Below are 24,456 nucleotides of genomic sequence, written 5' to 3'. Positions count from 1 at the left end.
AAGTCGTCATGGATTGAAATCCTGCAGCACCCTCAAGGTCCACCTCCTCAAGAAGGCACATGTACAGACCGTCTGAAGTTTGCCAATGAACATCTAAGTAATTCAAAGAAGGATTGGGAGAAAGTGCTGTGGTCAGATGAGACCAAACTTGAGCTCTTTAGCATTAATTCAACTCGCTGTGTTTGGAGGAAGAAAAATGCTGACTATGGCTCTAAGAAAACATCCCTACAGTCAAGCACAGAGGTGGAAACATTATGCTTTGGGGCTGTTTCTCTGCTAAAAGGTAAAGGCCAACTGACACATTGAGGGGCAAAATCTTGGATGAGAACCTTCTTCACTCAGCCAGAACACTGAAGATGGGTTGTGGATAGGTCTTTCAGCATGACATGCCAAGGCAACAAAGGAGTGGCCCGAGAAGAAGCCTAGTCAGTCTCCAGACCTTAATCCTATAGAAAATGTATGGAGGGAACTGAAACTTCAAGTTGCCAAGCGAGAGCAAAGAAACCTTAAGGATTTAGAGTAGATCTGTCAAGAAGAGTGGACCAAAATCCCTCGAGATGTGTGGAAACCTGGTAACCAACTACAAGAAACATCTTACCCTCTGTGCTTGCCAACAAGGGTTTCTCTAAAAAGTACTGTCATGTTTTTCTTGGGGATAAAATACTTACCGTATTTTTTCGCTCCATAAGATGCACTTTCCCCCCCCCCAAAAAGGGGGGAAAATGTCAGTGCGTCTTATGGAGCGAATATGGAGCGGCCGGTCCAGTATTTCCACCGTCACCGTGTCAGAATCCCGGGCCGGCCGCTCAGCTCTTCTCTGCAGCAGAACTTTACCTATTCCTCGGTCCAGCATTGCGCAGTTTTCCCACGCTGGCTTCTTTAGTGTGGGCTCTCGGCTGTGACAGCCAGGTGCCCAGTGCACATGCGCGAGAAGTGCTGCGCTTTGTGAATGGTACAGCGTCTTCTGGGACACATGACAGGTCCAATCACAAAGCACAGTGCTTCTCACGCATGCGCTCTGGGCACGCGGCTGTCAGTCAGGTTCCCACACTAAAGGGAGGACAACTCCGCGGAAGTGGGAGCGGGTACCTGTCAAATTCAGGTACCCACTCCCCCTCTCTCCCCAAAGGTCAGCAGTCTCTTAGTCATCCCCTGCACTGTCCGCAGTCTCTGGTCATCCCCTGCACTGTCCGCAGTCTCTGGTCATCTCCTGCACCATGTCCGCAGTCTCTGGTCATCTCCTGTACTATGTCCGCAGTCTCTGGTCATCTCCTGTACTATGTCCGCAGTCTCTGGTCATCTCCTGTACTATGTCCGCAGTCTCTGGTCATTTCCTGCACTGTGTCCGCAGTCTCTGGTCATCTCCTATACTGTGTCTGCAGTCTCTGGTCATCCCCTGCACTGTACGCAGTCTCTGGTCATTTCCTGCACCATGTCCGCAGTCTCTGGTCATCTTTTGAAGACTTCATTTTTTGCCACAAGTTTTTGGAAAATGTGGGGGGGAAAATGTTTTATTTTTTATACAAAGTTGTCAATTTATTAGATAGATTTCACACACAGCATGGTCATGAATTATATCTCAAAACACATTCTGATATTCCTCCCAAGTATTTGGGATAGCATATGTGAGACGTTTTCAATGTTTGGACTGATTATGTACCAGACAGTGCATCTTTTGTATCACAAAAATCAAACAATTGTATCAAAGCCAGTGTACTGTAATGGATGCCTCTGTACAAATGACCAGGGAATATAGCTTAATGTAGCATTACCAATAGCAGTCCTCATTTCTTTAAGCCAAAGAAGCCTAGGCTACCAGTAAGTGGCTGCCCACAGGAAAGCCATGTTCACTGGCCAGGAGGTACAGGAGGCTGAAGAAAGGAAAAACAAAAAGTTCCTGTGGTTCAATGAGTGCAATTGTTCCCAGAGGATCACTGGGATTGGTGTCTCACAGAAACCTAGTCAGTGGGACATGCATATGGGTCAGTTCCGCTGGCAAGCAGAGACATGGTTAGTAGACAGGCAAAGGATTGGTCCAGACAGCAACATGATCAATAGACAGGCCAGGGTCACTACAGGCAGCGGTAACACTGCACTGGTGTGGAAGTGATCAGCAACACTGTTACTGGCTCCTTTGACATTGTAATGCTGTTATGGTGATCAGGAACACTGCTGATGACTGCACTGGCTTTGGTGTGGCTAGCAATCAGGAACATTGTTACTGACTGCACTGGATTGGTGACATTGCCACTGGGGGGCCAGTAATCAGGAACACTGCTGTTGGCTTACACTGGTCTGGTAACACTGGGGCTGGTGTAGCTAGCGACCAAGAACACAGTCACTGACTTAGACTGCTCTGGCGAAACTGGGACTGATGTGGCAGTAATCAAGGACACTGTTGCTTGCTGCACTGGTCTGGTGGCAATCAGGAACACTGTTGCTAGTACACACTGGTCTGATGACACTGGGACTGGTGTGGCAGTGATCAGGAACAATGTTGCTAGTATACACTGGCCTGGAGACACTGGGACTGGTGTGGTGGTGACCAGGAACATTTGGGCAGGCTTACACTGGTTGGATGACACTCCGACTGGTGTGGCAGAGATAAAGAGCACTGTTACTAGCATACACTGGTCTGGTGACACTGGGAGTGATTGGCAGTGATCAGGAAAACTGTTCCTAGCTACACTGGTCTGGCAACACTGAATAGAGTGGTGATGATCAAAGACACTGAGTGGCTGCACCAGTAGGATGCTTTCACACGTGAGGTGGCAGTGGTGGTGGTGTGGGGGGATAAAACCTTGTGGATGACCCAAGGTTTTACTGGACCCCCCCAACCGCTACACCCTTTAGCTGCAGAGGTAGACTCTGGGGATATACAATATAAATATGTAAAGTGCTGCATACATTGACAGCTTTATATAAGTACCTGTAATAAATAATAAAATAAATGTACACATGCCACAGCTGCAATGCATTGCTCCGCAACTGTGGCGGAAATTATACCTCATTGCTCATACCTCATCTGATCACGACCCATTCAAGTACATGGGGGAGTTTGTGTGGGGTCCAAGGGGCTAAAGCAGGTAGTGATAAGGTGATACTATGCTTCATCACTGCCTGTCAAATGCTCTCTGAAGAGCGATCTAAAACACGCTCAGAGAACACCGCACTTGTGAACAAAGCCTAATGGTGACACTGGGACTGGCATGGTGATGACTGGGACACTGACTGGCTGCACTGGTTTGGTGACATTGTATTGCTGTGATGGTGATCAGAGACAATGGGTGGTGGCACAGACAACAGTGGTGACTTTACACTGCTCTGGTAACAATATGTGGAAAAAAAAAAGTCACAATGGTGACATTGTATTGCTATGGCTGTTAACCACTTGCCTACAGGGCACTTATACCCCCTTCCTGCCCAGGCCAATTTTCAGCTTCCAGCGCTGTTGCACTTTGAATGACAATTGCACGGTCATGCAACACTGTACCCATATGAAATTTTTTTAATTTTTTTGAGACAGATAGAGCTTTCTTTTGGTGGTATGTTATCACCTCTGAGTTTTTTATTTTTTGCTAAACAAACCAAAACAACTGAAAATTTTGAAAAAAAAAAAAGTTTTTTCTTAGGTTCACTGATGTGAGCTAATGAGGCTGCAGTGATGGGCACTGATAGGTGGCACTGATGGGCATTGACAGGCATCACTGATAGGCACTGAAAGGCAGCACTCATATGGCACTTCTAGGTGGCACTGACTGGCACTGCTAGGCAGCACTGACAGGCACTGATTGGCGGCACTGAAAGGCAGCTCCGATGGGCACTGATATGTGGCATCGATGTGCACTGGTAGGCACTGATATGTGGCATTGATGGGCACTGACAGGTGGCACTGCTGGGGCTACAGTGATCATCAGTGCCCTGATGATCAGTGTATATATCCCCTGTGAGTAATGCCGATTACCAGCTCTCCTCTTGAGCTGTCAGCATGACAGCTCGTGAGGAGAGAAATGCCGATAACCGGCATTTCCCTATTTACATATGATCAGCTGTGATTGGACACAGCTGATCACATGACCGAGCCGACATCTTTGGCTCTTCCCGTTGATCGGTGATCCGCTGTGTCCGAGGGACACAGCGCACCACCGATCGCTGCACAGGCGCAGTTAGAGTGGGAGGACGTTCTCCCAGAACGAGAGAACCACCTTGCGCCCGTCATTTCCTTATATGGTGGGCGGGAGGCGGTTAAACAGACTCTAGCTGCAGCACAGGCATACATGGTCATCAGTGTAGCAGCCAGTGTCTCTGCTCACCAGACAGCAGAAGAGTACATGGTCAGCCTAGAGACACGGCGTTGCTTAGGGGTAGACGATTTTTTTTTTTTTCTTTTACACTGACTGCTTCTGGTAACTGTAGTAAACAATATATTCCTTCTTACATACAATCGCTGTGAGGAAACAGCTCAAAGGCTACAATCGTGTAGCCTTTATTTACAAGTGTGATCACTATGATTGGTCACGTGGTACAGGCCCAATTTTAATGGCCCTTAACATGATCTGTGATGTCTGAAGGCCATAGTGATCACAGAGGATGCCCATGCGAGCAGCAGGATGTATGGGTATGTCCTCCCGAACTGACAAAGCTAGCCCCCCACCTGTTTATATGCAGTGGCCAGGAGAAAGGTAGTTCAATTTAATACTCAGTTTTGGCTCATTTAGATGCAGGAACCTGGGCTTTATGATAAGCCAACCAATCATTCATTATAGGAGCAGGATTCACCCTCTCAAAGTTGTTAGGAGTGCACAGATTGGAAAAACATATATGTTAGACAACACCTACACTTCACCCAGGAAAAGGACTTTAATTCAGTGCTGGGCCACCCCTCTACTATCTCAGCAATAGGGTTTTTCAGGCTTGTTCTGTGGATCTGCCCCTGCCACCATTCTAGCCTAGGTGAGAATGGCATTTTCTACTCCTACAGCCTCCTGGGATGTTTCCTGTTTCCAAGAGGCTGCAGTAGCCTGTTTACAGAATGGCAGTAGAAGGGGGTGGGGAGACTTGGATATCTGAACCTTGAAGAGGCAGCTAGGATCCTAATAACTGAAAGCACCATGACAGCATGGGATACAGGCTGTGACACCTGACCAGAGGATCACAGGACAACTCTGGATTGGCTGGACAGGGAATATGCTTTCTGATGAGAGCCAGAGTCACAGCTAAGGAACGGGTGGGGCAAAAAGAGTGCGTGTGTCTTTGGGGGGGGGGGGGGGGGGGTAAATTCCTTCCTAAAATTGAACTTCATCCAAACTGCTCAATATACATATAGAATAGAGCGGTTTTACCTTCCAAACGACTTCTGTCTACTCATTCCTGAGATTTACACATCCTTGTCAGACACCACAGCCAGCCTGGAGATCTGACGTTTTCAACTGCAAGTAATACAACTAGGTCTTGCCCTGCCCCCAGTCATTGACTAGATAGTGAAGGAAAAGCAGCAGACTGATAAGCTCATCTCTCTTTTACACTGCTCCACCCTCCTATCAGGATGTCCCTTCTTAGCACATGAGCACTGCTGCACAACTGATTTGCTACTTGTGCTGCTTTTCTTCTCATAGTGTGAGCTCAGCTGTACAGGGTAGTGAATGATGCCGATATCCCATAGTCAAATCCAGGTACTTGCATCAATTGCAAGATACTAGATGTCGGTATTTTTTGGAAAACCAAGAGTAAATGTAAACCACATTTAAAAAAACAAAAAACTGTAAAGCAAAGATATTAAAAAAGCAATAACATTTATTTTAAGCTAACATATTTTACACTTTACACATGCTAAAAAAGCATAGATGACAAAGTAAACATTTTATTTACACAACACTTTATAAAAAGGTGCAAATGATCTGTCTTCTTCACCTTTTGTGCACATGCTCTTCACTTTTAATCTGATCAGGTCGTGCAGTTTTTAAAAAAAAGGTCAGTGGGATGCAAGCCAGTAACATGAAACAGCACTTGTGAATTAGATGTAGGTCATGGTGGATTGATTAGTGAAGTCTTTGAATCTCATGCAGTTGCCGGTAACAGCCAGTAACTTGACGGCACTATAGGGTTTATTATAGGTAACTGGTTAACAGGAACATATTTGACAAATGTATTGCCAAAACTGTTTTGTAAACATTAAATATGGATGACGAGTTGTCACAACAACACGATTCATGGACTGCAACTGAGTCTTCATGGCTAAGTTTAGTCTCTGAACACATCAGGCTTGTGACCACTGGTGGAAGTCAAGGTACCTTACTTAGAAGATCATTGAATATGGAAATAGCTGAACATATTAGATGCAGAGTTACTAGACAACAGCAAGGCAATAACTTATGTTTAACAGAGCCAAAAACTAAAATCCTGAGTCTGGTCTGGCTGATATACAGTCAGGTCCATAAATATTGGGACATCGACACAATTCTAACATTTTTGGCTCTATACACCACCACAATGGATTTGAAATGAAACGAACAAGATGTGCTTTCACTGCAGACTGTCAGCTTTAATTTGAGGGCATTTACATCCAAATCAGGTGAATGATGTAGGAATTACAACAGTTTGCATATGTGCCTCCCACTAGTTAAGGGACCAAAAGTAATGGGACAATTGGCTTCTCAGCTGTTCCATGGCCAGGTGTGTGTTATTCCCTCATTATCCCAATTACAATGAGCAGATAAAAGGTCCAGAGTTCATTTCAAGTGTGCTATTTGCATTTGGAATCTGTTGCTGTCAACTCTCAAGATGAGATCCAAAGAGCTGTCACTATCAGTGAAGCAAGCCATCATTAGGCTGAAAAAACAAAACAAACCCATCAGAAAGATAGCAAAAACATTAGGTATGGCCAAAACAACTGTTTGGAACATTCTTAAAAAGAAGGAACGCACCTGTGAGCTCAGCAACACCAAAAGACCCGGAAGACCACGGAAAACAACTGTGGTGGATGACCGAAGAATTCTTTCCCTGGTGAAGAAAACACCCTTCACAACAGTTGGCCAGATCAAGAACACTCTCCAGGAGGTAGGTGCATGTGTGTCAAAGTCAACAATCAAGAGAAGACTTCAGAGTGAATACAGAGGGTTCACCACAAAATGTAAACCATTGGTGAGCCTCAAAAACAGGAAGGCCAGATTAGAGTTTGCCAAACGACATCTAAAAAAGCCTTCACAGTTCTGGAACAACATCCTATGGACAGATGAGACCAAGATCAACTTGTACCAGAGTGATGGGAAGAGAAGAGTATGGAGAAGGAAAGGAACTGCTCATGATCCTAAGCATACCACCTCATCAGTGAAGCATGGTGGTGGTAGTGTCATGGCGTGGGCATGTATGGCTGCCAATGGAACTGGTTCTCTTGTATTTATTGATGATGTGACTGCTGACAAAAGCAGCAGGAGGAATTCTGAAGTGTTTCGGGCAATATTATCTGCTCATATTCAGCCAAATGCTTCACAACTCATTGGACGCCGCTTCACAGTACAGATGGACAATGACCCAAAGCATACTGCAAAAGCAACCAAAGAGTTTTTTTAAGGGAAAGAAGTGGAATGTTATGCAATGGCCAAGTCAATCACCTGACCTGAATCCGATTGAGCATGCATTTCACTTGCTGAAGACAAAACTGAAGGGAAAATGCCCCAAGAACAAGCAGGAACTGAACAGTTGCAGTAGAGGCCTGGCAGAGCATCACCAGGGATGAAAGCCAGCGTCTGGTGATGTCTATGCGTTCCAGACTTCAGGCTGTAATTGACTGCAAAGGATTTGCAACCAAGTATTAAAAAGTGAAAGTTTGATTTATGATTATTATTCTGTCCCATTACTTTTGGTCCGTTAACAAGTGGGAGGCACGTATGGAAACTGTTGTAACTCCTACACCGTTCACCTGATTTGGATGTAAATACCCTCAAATTAAAGCTGACAGTCTGCAGTTAAAGCACATCTTGTTCGTTTCATTTCAAATCCATTGTGGTGGTGTATAGAGCCAAAAATGTTAGAATTGTGTAGATGTCCCAATTTTTTTTGGACCTGACTGTAGCTGGAAAAAATACCATATACAGAGAATATCTAGTACATACCTGTAAAAAGTAGATTGAAATTTTAGAATGAACTGTAATCAAACATATAGTGGGGCAAAAAAGTATTTAGTCAGCCACCAGTTGTGCAAGTGCTCCCTCTTAAAAAGATGAGAGGCCTGTAATTGGCATCATAGGTAGACCTCAACAATGAGAGACAAAATGAGAAAAAAAATCCAGACAATCACATTGGCTGATTTGGAAAGAATTTATTTGCAAATTATGGTGGAAAATAAGTATTTGGTCACCTACAAACAAGCAAGATTTCTGGCTCTCACAGACCTGTACCTTCTTCTTTAACCCTTTGAGGACCAAGGGACGTATTTGTCCCATGTTTTTAATTGCCTGTATCATCTGATTAAGAACTTAAAATACTTTTTTTTTTTTTGGTTTGAGTCAAAATATTAGTTCTCATCAACAAATGGATCTAGCTTTTTGCCAATTATTTCATGAAATGGCTTAGTTACAGCAACTGAAGTGTACGAACTTTAAAAACAAAAAATTGATTCTTTTGGCGTTCCGTAATCTTATGGTCCTCAAAGGGTTAAGAGGCTCCTCTGTCCTGCCCTCATTACCTGTATCAATGGCACCGGTTTGAACTTGTTATCAGTATAAAAGACACCTGTCCACAACCTCAGTCACACTCCAAACTCCACTATGGTGAAGACCAAAGAGCTGTCGAAGGACACCAGAAAAAAAAAATTGTAGACCTGCACCAGGCTGGGAAGACTGAATCTGCAATAGGCAAGCAGCTTGGTATGAACAAATCAACTGTGGGGGCAATAATTAGAAAATGGAAGACATACAAGACCACTGATAATCTCCCTCGATCTGGGGCTCCACACAAGGTCTCACCCCGTGGGGTCAAAATGATCACAAGAACAGTTAGCAAAAATCCCAGGACCACACGGGGAGACCAAGTGAATGACCTGCAGAGAGCTGGGACCAAGGTAACAAAGCCTACCATCAGTAACACACTACGCCGCCAGGGACTCAGATCCTGCAGTCCCAGACGTGTCCCCCTGCTTAAGCCAGTACATGTCCTGGCCCGTCTGAAGCTGGCTAGAGAGCATTTGGATTATCCAGAAGAGGATTGGGAGAATGTCATATGGTCAGATGAAACCAAACTAGAACTGTTTGGTAGAAACACAACTCGTTGTGTTTGGAGGAGAGAGAATGCTGAGTTGCATCCAAAGAACACCATACCTACTGTGAAGCATGGGGGTGGCAACATCATGCTTTGGGGCTGTTTCGTCGCAAAGGGACCAGGACGACTGATCCATGTACAGGACAGAATGAATGGGGCCATGTATCGTGAGATTTTGAGTGCAAACCTCCTTCCATCAGCAAAGGCATTGAAGATGAAACGTGGCTGGGTCTTCCAACATGACAATGATCCCAAACATACCGCCCAGGCAACGAAGGAGTGGCTTTGTAAGAAGCATTTCAAGGTCCTGGAGTGGCCTAGCCAGTCTCCAGATCTCAACCCCAGAGAAAACCTTTGGAGGGAGTTGAAAGTCTGTGTTGCCCAGCGACAGCCCCAAAACATCACTGCTCTAGAGGAGATCTGCATGGAGGAATGGGCCAACATACCAGCAACAGTGTGTACCAACCTTGTGAAGACTTACAGGAAACGTTTGACCTCTGTCATTGCCAACAAAGGATATATAACAAAGTATTGAGATGAATTTTTGATATTTTGATATTGACCAAATACTTATTTTCCACCATAATTTGCAAATAAATTCTTTCCAAATCAGCCAATGTGACTGTTTGGATTTTTTTTCTCATATTGTCTCTTAGTTGAGGTCTACCTATGATGCCAATTACAGGCCTCTCTCATCTTTTTAAGAGGGAGAACTTGCACAATTGGTGGCGGACTAAATACTTTTTTGCCCCACTGTAAATCAAACTGCAATATGATGCATTCGAAATGTTTATGTTAAGTTTTATACCAAACCGTTCAAGCATACCTATAGGGCCTATTCACAATGATGTGTTTTAAAGCATGCTTTTTAATGCGCATGAAGGGGCCATTCTTATATGGTGCTAGTTCATATCTGAACCATCCACTGTCCATTTTTTTTGATGCTTTGGTGTGCATTAGAAGGCTGACAACAGAGATGCATCAAAACGCATGACTGTTAACTTATGTCAAAATGCATGAAAATAATTAATTTAATTGTATGTTCTCAAATTATTTAAACTTAATGTTTACCACTTTCTTTTTAAAGTTGTCATATCATCACAATTGCAAATGGTTTAAAGTAATCATGTTCTTTATGTAGGATGTATGTAAGGCAAGCCATAAATGAATCTATTTTCTTTCCTTCCACCAAGAAAATCGTTCATTTCCCCCTTCAACATTCAGTGTTGATAGGGGAATGCCTCCCGCAGTGCTACTGTGTTCTGCTGGCAACGGGACACGGGAAGCTATCCCGGCCAGGAGAACACAAAGATTACTGCTAGTGACTATAGCTGCGGGCAGTGATTGCATGCTAAAAATTCGGCAGGCTGGTGATACCCAAATCGATCAATGAATTGACTTGGGTACAATCAGCCTGCCCATAGATGGATCGAGTCTATGTCCGGCTTAAGTCTATGTTAGCAAATTGGAGGTAATAGTTAACTGGTGAGGGGGATGACTGTTTCAGAGGTTGAGACAAGCTTGTTTTTACTTGGCAGCGCTCTATAGTTTTCCACAGTAATCCATAGGTATTGCTGCAACATTTAAAGAATATGTCACTAATGAGAGAACCATCTCCTTCAACTGAATAACAGCCAAAGATATGATAGTATATTTCGTGTACACAAATGTTCCCCAACTACCACCACATATGATTAGCAGTGGTTATAAAAGATAAAGGATGTCACATTGCAGTTTTAAAGCTGTACTGACAAAAAATTCTTAAATACTAAATCCTACCAGTCATTCTCATTACACCAGGCTTTGTACAATTATACCATTAATATGGACTTATACCGAAAAAGTAAATGTTAACATAAAGATACAGTATGATAGCAGACTACTAATTATGAATAAATAGTTACAAAGGGCTGAAATATCTATTTCCTGGAAAAAATGATGTTTCAAGCTGAATATACTGCTAGCATGTGAAGTGAGCCACCTAGTCATGTGAACTATGCTGAAATGGAGGACCAGAGTACAGACTTGTTGATCCTCTCATTCAACAGGAATGATGTGACAAAACTAGGCCTTTAGACATGAGGCCAGCAATGAAGGAGCCTTGAATGGGCATTTCAGTCTTGAAATTCTCTATTTATCCATAATGGCAAGACTGTTAATATACCTTTATGTTAATATTTGATTATACGTCCACTTTATATGGTTTAGGAGTTTCAAATCAAGGTGAGTCCCATTTATGAAAATGGAAAAGAGGGGCAAAAACCCAAAGCAATTCGATATTCTGTCATTTTAAAGTGGTATCAGATCAAAAAGGAAACATTTATTATATCGCAGCTTACCACTTCTTTGATATGATGGCTGCACTCATTTTCTTGTTTTAGGCTTTCTTTCTTCTGTTTTCACCTGGTGATCAAGCCAGTAAGTTCGTGCTTCAAAAGAACAATTTTTCCAGCACAGTATCAGTTACAGAAATAAGACAAACCATTTAACACCTGCAGGGGTGCTTGCAATGATCAGCTTTTATTTATGCTGTAACTGCTTATAAAGTGTAAGCTGGAGTATGGCTTCAATATGTTAGTGAATCTAAATATGCTAGTACATCTGACACTTCCCTCCCCCGAGAATGACACTGTTACTGTCCAAAAGGTGCCTCCTGTGCTCATTCATCCAGAGTGGAGGCACTCTAATACAGGTGTATTACTGGCCATATCACCAGGTGAAAACAGAGAGGAAAAAGCCTTAAAAAAACTGAAACAGCCACCACGTCTAATGACTGCTAAGCTGCATTACATTTTTGGTTTTGGGTTTAATACCAATTTAATTAAATCTGGCTGGTTGTGATGGGTCTCAGGTTCAATGTTTCTTTTCAGAAATGAGTATAGTGATGAAACTTGCTTGTGAAAAAAAATGAGTGCAGGAGAAAAGGACTCCTTCAGATCCAATGCACCTTTAGCAGGGGCTTATAGACAAAAGATGTGACAAAGTCTTGCTTGAGCCATTGGTGAAGGCATATAAGCAACAAGTAGCTTATTCATGTATCAGGTGAGGTAACTGCTTCAGAAAATTTGCTTACACAGATATACATCATAAGGGACAATGATAGTGCCAATGACAGGCTGCAATAAAATAGAATATGATTTTGCAGGCATAAGGGTGGCAAAATTACTTTTTTCCTAATTTGACTGGTCATCCTCTGAAATGCAGCAGTAAACGTTTTAAACTAAACCGATGTATTATAAAACATTGGAGTGATGAGTGTTTGACACTGCCACCCCTGAGAGATACCTAGTTTAAAAATTATTGCTTTGTGAAATAGTGGAAAGTGAACAGAATTAGATCCCGTTTCAAAGAAATGTCACCCTTTGTGGTAACTAGTGCTACTAAACTTCTCTCTGGTTGGTTTTGTTTTGAGAGTGGTGATAAAATGGCCAACTACTCAGTTTATTTTTTATTTACTTTTTCACATGACTGAATTAGCTATAACTACACTGACAAAGTCCATTATTATTACTTTCCAATTCTCCCATTGCTTCTTTGCTTTCAGTAATCTTTACATCTACTAACAGTGGATGAGTATATTTTAGACTGTAGTGACCTACTTGTGTTTTGAATAGCTGCAGAACTCCAGAAATATATTTTAGGAAGCCAAGTTTTAGTTGGACTGTCCAGATCTGTTGGCTGGAGCATGTGTTAGACCTACTTGCCGTAGTTGAGTGCACATACCTAGCATATTTTTGAAGGCTTGTTAGACCTTGGAAATTCATTAAAGTTGACCTGAACTCAAAAAAACTATTCCATAGGGAACATCGACCTTTAGGGTCCTCCTGAAAAACAGCAAAGCACTTATTGCATCCAATGTATATCTGCAGTGTGATATCTTCTAAGGCACTGTGTCTGTGACTGCTAGCCTCATTAGATTTGGTGATATCACTACTGTGCTGCTCATTGCTGAAGAGGAGGTTGCAATGCAATGATCACCATTCTTCATTCATGCGGTGGATCTATGAATTCTGAACCTCCTGCTGCTTGGTGAATATTTCCCAACCAGTCATCAGATCATCCGTCAAGCGGATGGAGAAATCTTAACAGAGGATACAAAGCCCAGCCTCTACCAAGATGGGTGCCTCCACACACAGACACACTGCAGAATAGGGTACAGTAAGTCAGTAATGGGAAAAATATCAGCTTCTAGGTACCTATACCAGTGAAGAGGGTTTTTGTGTTTGTGTCTTCTACTTGCACTTTTTCAGACTCAGCTGCCACAGTTCAGGTCCTCTTTAGTTATTAGTTGGAGTGATCATAAGAACTTCTAAGTGTGATATTGGAATGTTTCACACTTTATAGAGATACTATTTGTCTGTCAAACAGACAGTCATTATTCAAAGTTAGCACCTTAGAACTTGCTTTACAAAAAAAAAAATCCAGGTTGGTTCATTGAATGACAGTACATACATGGCCCATGTATGTTAATACTGACTTTGATCAGTCTACAGTTAAGTTTTTGTTCTTTATATCGTTTTCTCTACACAAACTATACAATTTTGCTACATCTGTTAAAGGCAACACAAGACCATTATCAAGGGTAGCAGTCTGTGCAGGTTTTAGAGGCACAAGGAAGTTGGATGAGACACTAGTGCAAGTGGCTGTATAATGTACTGCAGCATTTTACTATGTTTGGGGAAAGCTGAGAAGTTTTTTTCACACTGCCGTGAACTTAGACAGCTGTAAGTGTGAAACATGGGTATGTTAGCACAGTCATGTGCTATGACTCTCATAGGGACTTTTTGAATCTTACCCAAGCTGCATACCACCTCCTAATCACCTTAACGTATGTAAAAACATGATGTTTTCCAGATATTCGTTACATAAATCCATGTTCTTTGATCACTTTCACCTTCTTCAGCTCCAGGCGTATAAGAATTTTCCGAACTTTTCCACTGTCAGTGCCACCACAATCACATTCCACAACATACTGCTTAAGGAACTATTCAGAGCAACCATTAACTTTTGTCCACTTGCTAAAACCTGCAGAATTTCAGAGCACTCAGGTCCTATGGAATTCGGATTGAACCTACATCAAATCAGCTTTTTTTCTTACAAAATGGCATTAGAATCTTCCTAGACTCCAATACCTTGCAATCCTTCCAGGATATAAATAAAAGGAAAACTTGAATTCGTTAGGGAGACAATAATAGACTTTTCTTCATGGCTCACTGATTTAGTATCTGGTCATGAGAGTTCATTTTTTTCCTCACTAAGGAAGTCCTTGGCAGTGTCCATGAACTGAGGCTTTCACATAACAGACGTTAGGTTGGATGGGCTACCAGATGTGTGATTCACAGTGTGTCATCTTGATAACGCCAACACCACCACCCAACCGTCGGTAGTTCATGCCGCCATATAATCTGGGTGCAAGAGGAGAGAAGAGGACTCATTTTTAGTAACAAGATATCGCATATTTTAGTTAAGTCAATGTATGTGTTCATTACACAAATTAGTGCAATGGTGTAATAATAATTGTTACATTCTCTTGTGCCAACAGTATGCGGATTTCATCTATGATATCACAAGACAAATTAAGCATTAGTGCCATACTTATGTACTGTACACATACCAAAATCAGCCGAAATTGGTCAGTTCAGATTGACTTCTATTGAATAGGCATCCTGGAAAACCAGCATCTGACCCGCATCGGCAGCCAATGGCTGGGAAACAATAGCACAGTGGGGGAAATTGCCGCACTAACATCGCTTGTGTTAGTACAGCAAACTATTTTTTTTTTATGCTCAGCCCACTGGTTTGAAGGAAATAAAAAAAAAAAAAAAAAAAAAAAACTTCTAGTGCGTGCCCAGCTTTAGACATAAAACAAGTGGTAGTGCTGCTACCCATTCAATTACTTATCACCAGAGGTTGCATGTGCCAGATCCATAATTGCACAGCTGCAGAGAATTCTCAATATGGAAAATGACTTGCACTACCGCCACTGATCTTAAAATCTTCATTTATTGTAGAAACCACAGTGCATAAATCACAGATACAGTAAGTTGATGTGTTTCAGCCTCCACGGCTTTAGTCATAACTAATAATATTCTACCCCTAGATGATACTGCCTGGGAAAAAATTCTCACCTTACAGAAAGCAAAATGCTGCTAACTACACAGATGCCCTATTAGTATCAGAAAATAAATAAAATTCTGCTCTCTATAAGCATCACTGCATCAACTGAAAGGCTTTTAATGTAAGCAAAAAGGTACAACGTTGCTATGCACAAAGCTAGTTTCATAACTACTAATTTGCAATAGAGTCTTACTACCTGCATGCCCAGTACCTCGGCTAGCAATACATTCGGTGATAAAAATGATCCTGCTTTAGCCTGCATTCACACCTAAGCGAAGTGTATTCCTGGTGATTTTGAAGCTTTTTTTTTTTTTTAGGCATATTACAGGTGTTTTTGCACATGTATCTAGCTTCAGGAGTCTATTTCATGGGCTGGTTAAAGGGAGCAAAGCAGTTATTTAGGAGAAGAATTCTTCAGGTGTAAAATCGCGCAAAAAAATGTGTTTTATCACACATTTCACAGGTATTCCTATTGAAGTCTGTGGGATCAAAAATGCCAGAAAACACTATAAAAACCCCCACCCCCCCAAAAAACACTTTTTTGAGCATAGGGCAACTGAGCGTAGAAGTGTGAACAGACACAACTGTAAAGAAGGTCATTCTGCGCAGTCAAGCTTAGGACAATGAGCACAAAAACACTTGTGTGAATGGAAAGTTACCTGGAAGGGAAACGCAAAACAAGCTGTTTGCATTGTTTTTCATTATCAGGCAGTATAATTACTTTTCATAGATCAATATGTATTTGCCACACTAATAAAATTTCATTGGGATTTTACTGTATATTTGATGAGAGGCTATACAACACACAATTCTATAAGTGGGCTCATTACATTCTCCTCCCCCCCAATATGAAAAAGTAGAATATACAGTACTAGCTAGAATTTCATGCACCCTCTGGTGAACCTTCTTACAAGGGATTTAGCTTGGTGACGTTTCAATTAACCTGTGCTTTACAGTGTGTAGTAAATTATGGCCATCAACTAAAGATATTTAACGCTGTAAAAATGGTGACCTGTACACTACGTGCACACGTGGGCACCCAGTCACAGAGATGGGGATGTTAAGTCAATTCATCTCTATGGCCAGGTACCTGTTCAGCATCAATCAAGGAAATCGGATAATGTTTTTAAAAAGTTATTGCATTTTCAGATAATAGTCATGGAGTCTTCCAACACTGCAAAGACAGTGTGACAGAAAGGTCATTTTTGGTTAACCAAGTAGAATTCCAAGTAACATAAGGATCAAAAGACTGTTCACTTGAACTGTTTTTTTTTTTTAAACTTCAAAGCATTTGTACAAGGTTAGTAAGAGGCATTGCAGAGACAAACTGTATAAAGTAGACATGAACATTCTCACCTCCAAGTATTAGCATCTGGGTCAAACACTTCTATAGTTTTCAAGTACGTTGTTCCATCAAATCCGCCTACAGCCATCAACTGTCCATTGACCACAGCAAGACCAACCTATGACATTGATAAAAGTGAAATAAGCATGAACAATACTACATACCATATGAAAGTATTCTTTAATAAGCAAACCACTACAATTGTTCTCTATTAAATAGCTAGCTTATAACTATATTAATCATTTTTAACTTACGAAATTTATAGAACTGGTGGCCATAAAATGGACTGACTTCTTACAATAGGAGCATGTTACCTCAAAACAAATACATTTGATTTTGATAATCTGTAAGCAATATGGTGTTCCGTCTATGGTGTACTTTTATGAAACTGTGATAAGCTGTGACAGTGACTAGCACAGCTTACCTCTGTGCAGTGGTTTAATAAGCGGTTATGAGGAGTAAAGATGTTGTTCTCTACTTCTCATTGCAGCTCAGTGAGAAGCTGCCAGTGAGTTTTATACACACAGCCAGTTTGTAAAGGCGCGATGTAAACACCTTACTGGCCATTTGCTCGCTCCCTGTTTCTCCATCACATAGGTGGCGATAAGGAGAGAAGCGGAAAATGTGAACAATTGAGATGAGAGAAGGAATCAGGGGGATTATGTCCTCTGCTCCCTCTGTCACCACTCAGCAGCTTCTGTAAAAGTTAGAACAGGTTATGCCAAGCTGTGACCGAGAAAGCAGGGGACATCTCCCTGGTTCCTCCTCACACATTTCCCCTTCTTTCCCAGTTATTGCCATGTGTGTGTGTGCCTAACCATTTATAAATAATTTTTTTATTTAGATCAGGACATTTCTGTGACACTTTTAACTGAGTATTTTTGGCTATAAAGTACACTCTTCAGTGTACAGAGTTTCACGCAGGTGTCTTGATATAAGGGATCATGGGCTCATATTTCACTTCTACTACACATCACGGCCATTCACCGTCTATCTCAATCACTTCTCTACTGAGTCAGAGAAAGAAGTGCAAATGTTAATAAATAGGCATACACGGTGAAAAGCCACGATCTGTAAAGGCAGTTTATTAAATGTACACCTAAAAGTATACAGGCAACAAGTTCAATATTTTGAAAGGTGTCCAAATCCTGATACCTTCCTCTCCATCATAGTGATCTATTTGACAGAGCAGTCTATAATATATATATATGTCCAGTGGCACTAAATGAAACAGCCATAAGAACATAGTATGGATGCAGCTACACAACACAACACAAACCACAACAGAAAAAAAAAAATGGGAATTTAACTTGTATGTAAATTCCATATATTTGACTACAGTACTACAAAACTTGTACCATAGTCATAGATCATGGGTTATGCAGCTACCTTTACAGTGCCTTGAAAAAGCATTCATTCCCCTCAAAATTTTAGTCATGTTAAAACCAAAAACGTAAATGTATTTTATTGGGATTTTATGTGATAGACCAACACAAAGTGGCACAAAATTGTGAAGTGGAAGGAAAATGAAAAATGGTTTTCAATTTTTTTTTACAAACAAATATCTGAAAAGTGTGGCATGCATTTGTATTCAGCCCCCTTTACTGCGATACCCCTAACTAAAATCTAGTGGAACCAATTGCCTTCAGAAGTCACCTAATTAGTAAATAAAGTCCACCTGTGTGTAATGTAATCTCAGTATAAATACAGCTGTTCTGTGAAGCCCAAAGAGGTTTGTTAGCAAAAAATGAGTGAACAAACAGCAACATGAAGGCCAAGGAACACACCAGACAGGTCAGGGATAAAGTTGTGGAGAAGTTTAAAGCAGGGTAAGATTATAAAAAAATATCCCAAGCTTTGAACATCTCACGGAGCACTGTTAAATCCATCTTCTGAAAATGGAAAGAGTATGGCACAACTGCAAATCTATCAAGACATGGCTGTCCAGCTAAACTGGCAGGCCAGGCAAGGAAAGCAATCAGAGAAGCAGCCAAGAGGCCCATGGTAACTCTGGAGGAGCTGCAGAGATCCACAGCTCAGGTGGAAGAATCTCTCCACAGGACAACGATTAGTTATGCACTCCACAAACCTTTATGGAAGAGTAGCAAGAAGAAAGCCATTGCTGAAAGAAAGCCTAAGAAGTCCCGTTTGCAGTTTGCAAGAAGCCATGTGGGGGACACAGAAAACGTGGAAGAAGGTGCTCTGGTCAGATGAGACCACAAATTGAACTTTTTGGCCTACACGCAAAATGCTATGTGTGGCAGAAAACTAGCACTGCACATCACCCTGAACACACCATCCCCTGCGTGAAACATGGTGGTAGGAGCATCATGTTGTGGGGATGCTTTTCTTCAGCAGGGACCGGGAAGCTGGTCAGAGTTGATGGGAAGATGGATGGAGCATAAAACAGGGCAATCTTAGAGGAAAACCTGATAGAATCTGCAAAAGACTTGGAAGGTTCACCTTCCAGCAGGAAAACAACCCTAAATATACAGCCAGAGCTACAACAGAATGCTTTAGAGCAAAGCATATTCAGGTCTTAGAATGGCCCAAAGTCCAGACCTAAATCCAATTGAGAATCTGTGGCAAGACTTGAAAAATACTGTTGACAGATGCTCTCCATCCAATCTGACAGAGCTTGAGCTATTTTGCAAAGAATGGGCAAAAATGTCTCTAGATGTGCAAAGCTGGTAGAAACATACCCAAAAAGACTTTCCAGCTGTAGGGAAAAGTGGTTCTACAAAGTATTGACTAAGGGGGCTGAATACAAATGCATGTCACACTTTTCAGATATTTTGTAAACAATTTTGAAAACCATTTATCATTTTCCTTCCACTTCACAATTAAGTGCCACTTTGTGCTGGTTTAATCAAATACATTTACATTTTTGGTTGTAACATGACAAAATTTAGAAAATTTCAAAGGGGTATTAAAACTTTTTCAAGGTACTATAAGTGATTTGGCAAGCTCCCCAAATGCACTCTCATAAACCCATCCACCCTGTGAGATTCTAGTTTTGCAGCAAGCAATAAGGAGAAAGGGAGGGACCTGTTTCCTGTACTGTGCTGCAAGATATGGAAATTGCAGGCAAGTCAAAATCCCCATTATCTTAAAATCATACAGTACAGGACACAAGACTTACAGTCATAGACCATTGGACATCCCCAAGCAATAAACTGAGGTGGGCAACAATATAGCAAACAGCAGTAAACATTCACTCATGTGCGCTCGATCCTGAGCTGCGCTCTGTGTGTCCATTAACCTGTGAAGTGCTATGTCGCATACTTCATATCAAAACAGATGACAGGAATGTGATGATTTACTACTCTAGACTGTCCATACAGACCAATAAATTACACCAAGAAACTACATGAGCAATGCATATCTTATACAATTGAAAAACACAAGGAAGGCTTACAAAGCCTTTAAAGGATGAAGCACCTTCAACAGAAACACTGCGATGCTTGCAGAACAGAAATGGCAGGATCCACACTTGGGACTGACCTATTTTCATAAAATTACTTTTTTATAGGATATAACTCAGCAGAGATTTTGGAGGAAGGAATACATTTTCCAAATACGGGCAATCTTCATGTAAGGCACAGTTAAATTACGTGTGCAGAGGAAAAGTCTTTTAGATTTTGCCATCAGTTTAGCGCCCGTAGGAGCTTGTTTGGACTGAGGAGATTCCGATGCTGTTAGACAAAGGCTAGTTTGTACCATATCAATAAGTGAGCTCACTGTAGAAAACATTGTGTGAAGCTTAGCTTGTGTCTAAGAAAACGCAGAAGGTTCCTCTAACAAATATTTTTCCTGCATCCACCTTGCCTTCCTCAGTATTTTCCTCAAAGAGGTTAGGAGGATCAGGACTATACTTCTGAATTGAATTAGGTTGTGAAGAGGCTGAAACACACTTTTGGGCCCTGCAGAGCGTTTCCCAAAGAAATCAGACAGATGAAATTAGGGGAAGGAAGTCATGTCCATGCAAGGGAATATCTATCATCCTGAACATTTTTTCTGGTATTCTTTGATGCCAACAAGTGCCATTAGACCCTTGTTTCTGACCTCTTCTGTACTTTGTTTCCACCACTGCTGAGTGAGGGGATGTTCAGTGAGGTACTCATGAAATGGCTGTAGAATGAGAGGGTATTTAGTATATACGTCTGTTTCTATGGAGAGGCAGATATCCAGGAGCAAAAGTGTTTCTTGTATGCTCAGCAGAAATCTCAGATGGAATGAATTTGCAACTACATCTCCACCTAAAGAACATTTTTGAGTAGGGAAACCTGCCAAATTAAAAAAGGTAAATGTCACCTACCATCAATGTATTAGGGACATTTTCAGGGGGCAAAAAACACACTAAGTGAAATAATACTGGACATGCAAAAATAGGACGCAGTCACAATTCCAGGGAAACCTTTTCTCATCTTATACACATGGAAGGTTCCCAGAGAGGACCAAACTTTACCCATCATGAAGAAGAAACCCCTGAAAAGGCAGTCAAGGTCTGGATGCCATAAGAATGATCAAGGCCCTGGACCTGTATAGCCCTCTGCAGCTAACTACACATTTGAGCACCAAATCTGAAACAAACATTGCAAGCTGGCCCCACTGTTGCGGGGTTCATGCACAGTTCCCAAGAAGCGAATCAAGGCCAACCAATCCGGAAACTGCTAGTGAGTCCTTAGACAATAAGCAGTTGGATATTGACAGAAGTGTCAGTCAAAATAGTGAAGAAAAATAAAGAAACAGAGTAGAACTTCTCCAAAGAAGTGGTCCGTCATCTAAGAACGATAGCGAAAAACTAGAGTCCCACAGAGTGGGTGGGGTTCTGGGAGAGTGCACTTAGGTGTGTTTCCAGCACAGCTTTTGCCAGTGTTCAATCATTGCAGCAGCAAAGAACCCATGATCTATGACCTGAGCCCTGTACTGTATGAGTAAGATAAAATACAGTTATATTTTGTTTGCAACTTTCCATCTTACTATACTAATACATAGTTTAAGTACTGTCTTACCCCACTTCGTCGGGAAGTCATGGCAACCACTGGTGACCACTGATTGGTCCTGGGATTGTACCGTTCAGCACTGCTTAGCTCTGTGGTGTCATCTCTTCCACCTACTGCATAGATCATATCCTGGTACACAGCACATCCCAGGTGCTTTCGGCGAGTGCCCATTGGTGCTATTGTGTGCCAGCGGTTTTCCTGAGGATTGTAGCGCTCCACTGAAACATACAAAGCAATGACATGATAGATCAGTCACATCTTTCTTCACCTGATTTGCAGAACAAAATAATTTATCAGCTTGAATATACGGCACAGTGGGGATCGGGGCAAGGAGGTTATATTACATTTCTCAGCTAGATAAACGTTTCTGATGTCATGTCCGTGATGGCATACATGACATTTGTTTTGGGGAACCCAGAAATGCCAGGGCTTACTGTACTGGATCACGTTATTTGCTGCCTAAATGCGAGTGCAATTTTAATATTTAAAAGATTTTTTATGTACTCTGCTATGGTGATTGTTTGCTTGTATTCTTTCTGCTGACCGAAGGGTTGGATAAATAAGGACTCAACTGGAGGGAAAGATTACATCAGAGGGGTGATAGAAGTGCTTTAACCCTATGTAGATCAGGTGCTATATGACCATCCAGAGATAATAGGTCATACGAATTTGGTGAGTGCTCTGTATTTGTACACTATATTGCCAAAAATATTGGGCCACCCCTCCAAATCATAGGATTCAGGTGTTCCAATCACCTCCATGGCCACAAGTGTATAAAATCAAGCAAGTAGCCATGCAGACTGCTTCTACAAACATTTGTGAAAGAATGGGTCGCTCTCAGGAGCTCAGTGAATTCAAGCATGGTACCGCGATAGGTTGCCACCTGTGCAATAAGCCCATCCATGAAATTTCCTACTAAATATTCCACGGTCAACTGTTAGTGATATTATAAGTGGAAACAACTGGGAACAGCAGCAACTTGGTCACAAAGTGGTAGGCCACGTAAAATGACACAGTGGAGTGTCAGTGCATGGTGACACACACAATGCACAGAAGTCGCCAACTGTCTGCAATAGCTAAAGACCTCCAAACTTTGTGTGGCCTTCAGAATAGCACAACAGTACGTAGAGAGCTTCATGGAATGAGTTTCCATGGCCGAGCAGCTGCATCCAAGCCTTACAGCACCAAGTGCAATGCAAAGCGTCAGATGCAGTGGTGTAAAGCACGCCGCCACTGGACTTTAGAGCAGTGGAGACATGTCCTCTGGAATGATGAATCACGCTTCTCTGTCTAGCAATCCGATGGACGTGTCTGGGTTTGGCAGTTGCCAGGAGAACGGTACTTGCCTGACTGCATTGTGCCAAGTGTAAAATTAGGTTGAGGAAGGATTATGGTGTGGGGTTGTTTTGCAGGGGTTGGGCTTGGCCCCTTAGTTCCAGTGAAGGGAACTCTTAAGGCATCAGCATACCAGGACATTTTAGACAATTTCATGCTCCCAACTTTGTGGGAACAGTTTGGGGATGGCCCCTTCCTGTTCCAACATACCTGCACACCAGTGCACGAAGCAAGGTCCATAAAGACATGGTTGAGCGAGTTTGGGGTGAAGGATCTTGACTGGCCTGCACACAGTCCTGACCTCAACCCAATAGAATACCTTTGGGATGAATTAGAGCGGAGACTGCGAGCCAGGTCTGCTCATCCAACACCAGTGCCTGACCTCAAAAATGCACTTCTGGAAGAATGGTCAAACATCAGAAACCTTGTGCACAGCCTTCCCAAAGGAGTTGAAGCTGTTATAGATGCAAAGGGTGGGTCAACTTAATCTTGAACCTACGCACTAAGACTGGGATGCCATTAAAGTTCAAGTGCGCGTAAAGGCAGAAGTCCCAATACTTTTGGCAATGTGGTGCACGGAGGTGAAGGACTGAGGGATGAAGAAATACCTGGCATGTAGTGGACACGCTAAATGAAGGACTTTCTATGACCTGCCGTATACGAAGCTTCTCTAAAATGAAGGCTTTTCAGGCATCGCCTAAAAGTGAACAGAGTAGGAGATAGTGGGACAGATAGAGATACAAAGTTTTAGGAGATGGAAGAGGCTCGGATGAGGTCTTGGAGGCAATCATGGTAGGAGGTGACAATTGAGCTAAAGAGCAGGGGGTCCTGGGAGAAACGAAGAGAACAATTTGGTTGGTATTTTGAGACTTGGTTAGTGATGTAGTCCAAGGGGGAAAAGTTATGGATGGTTTTTAAGTTGTTGTATTTCTTGTTGTAATTCTTTGCATGAGAGGAAGCCAATGGAGGGATTGGCAAGGGGGAGTAGAAGACACTGAACGGTTGGTAAAGTGGATGAGTCTGTCAGCAGCATTCATGATGGACTAAAGGGAGATAGCCTATGTAAAGGCAATCCAATGAGGAGGGAGTTGCAGTAGTCGAGGCGAGCGATAATCAGGGAGTGAATTAGAAGCTTTGTGGTGTCATTGATTAAGAAAGGACATATTTTGTAGATGATGCGGAGGTTGAGGTGGCAAGATTTAGATAGTGATATGATGTGGAGCCAAAAGGAGAGTTCAGAGTCCAAATATTGATAATATAATATGCGTGTTGGTGTATGAGGATGTTGACCATGCGTTCTTCACTGAAAAATGTATATATTATATGCACTATTGTGATTATTTAAGTGTGTATTCTTTATGTATTGGTTATTTTTTAGTTTGTTTTGGGGCATGAAAC

At 42.0% G+C, this 24,456-nt stretch overlaps 1 protein-coding gene across 2 annotated transcripts in view; it reads right to left on the bottom strand.

The window, feature by feature from the left end:
- Nucleotides 1-5,773: 5,773 nt before the first annotated feature.
- The window catches only part of KLHL20 (kelch like family member 20), a 79,361-nt gene continuing 60,678 nt past the window's right edge, over nucleotides 5,774-24,456 (bottom strand). For both annotated transcript variants that reach the window (XM_089668886.1, XM_089668887.1), the window contains 3 exons: nucleotides 21,733-21,941; nucleotides 16,729-16,835; nucleotides 5,774-14,660 (listed from right to left, as the gene is read on the bottom strand). In XM_089668886.1, the coding sequence (XP_089525012.1) occupies nucleotides 14,576-14,660; nucleotides 16,729-16,835; nucleotides 21,733-21,941 (401 nt within the window). In that variant the 3' untranslated portion in view covers nucleotides 5,774-14,575. The remainder of the gene's footprint in view (nucleotides 14,661-16,728; nucleotides 16,836-21,732; nucleotides 21,942-24,456) is intronic.

The sequence above is a fragment of the Staurois parvus genome, unplaced genomic scaffold, assembly GCF_062004578.1.
Source record: "Staurois parvus isolate SC_StPar_1 unplaced genomic scaffold, SC_StPar_1.0 ptg000066l, whole genome shotgun sequence".
Classification (NCBI taxonomy): domain Eukaryota; kingdom Metazoa; phylum Chordata; class Amphibia; order Anura; family Ranidae; genus Staurois; species Staurois parvus.
This window is presented reverse-complemented; position numbering and strand designations above follow the sequence as displayed.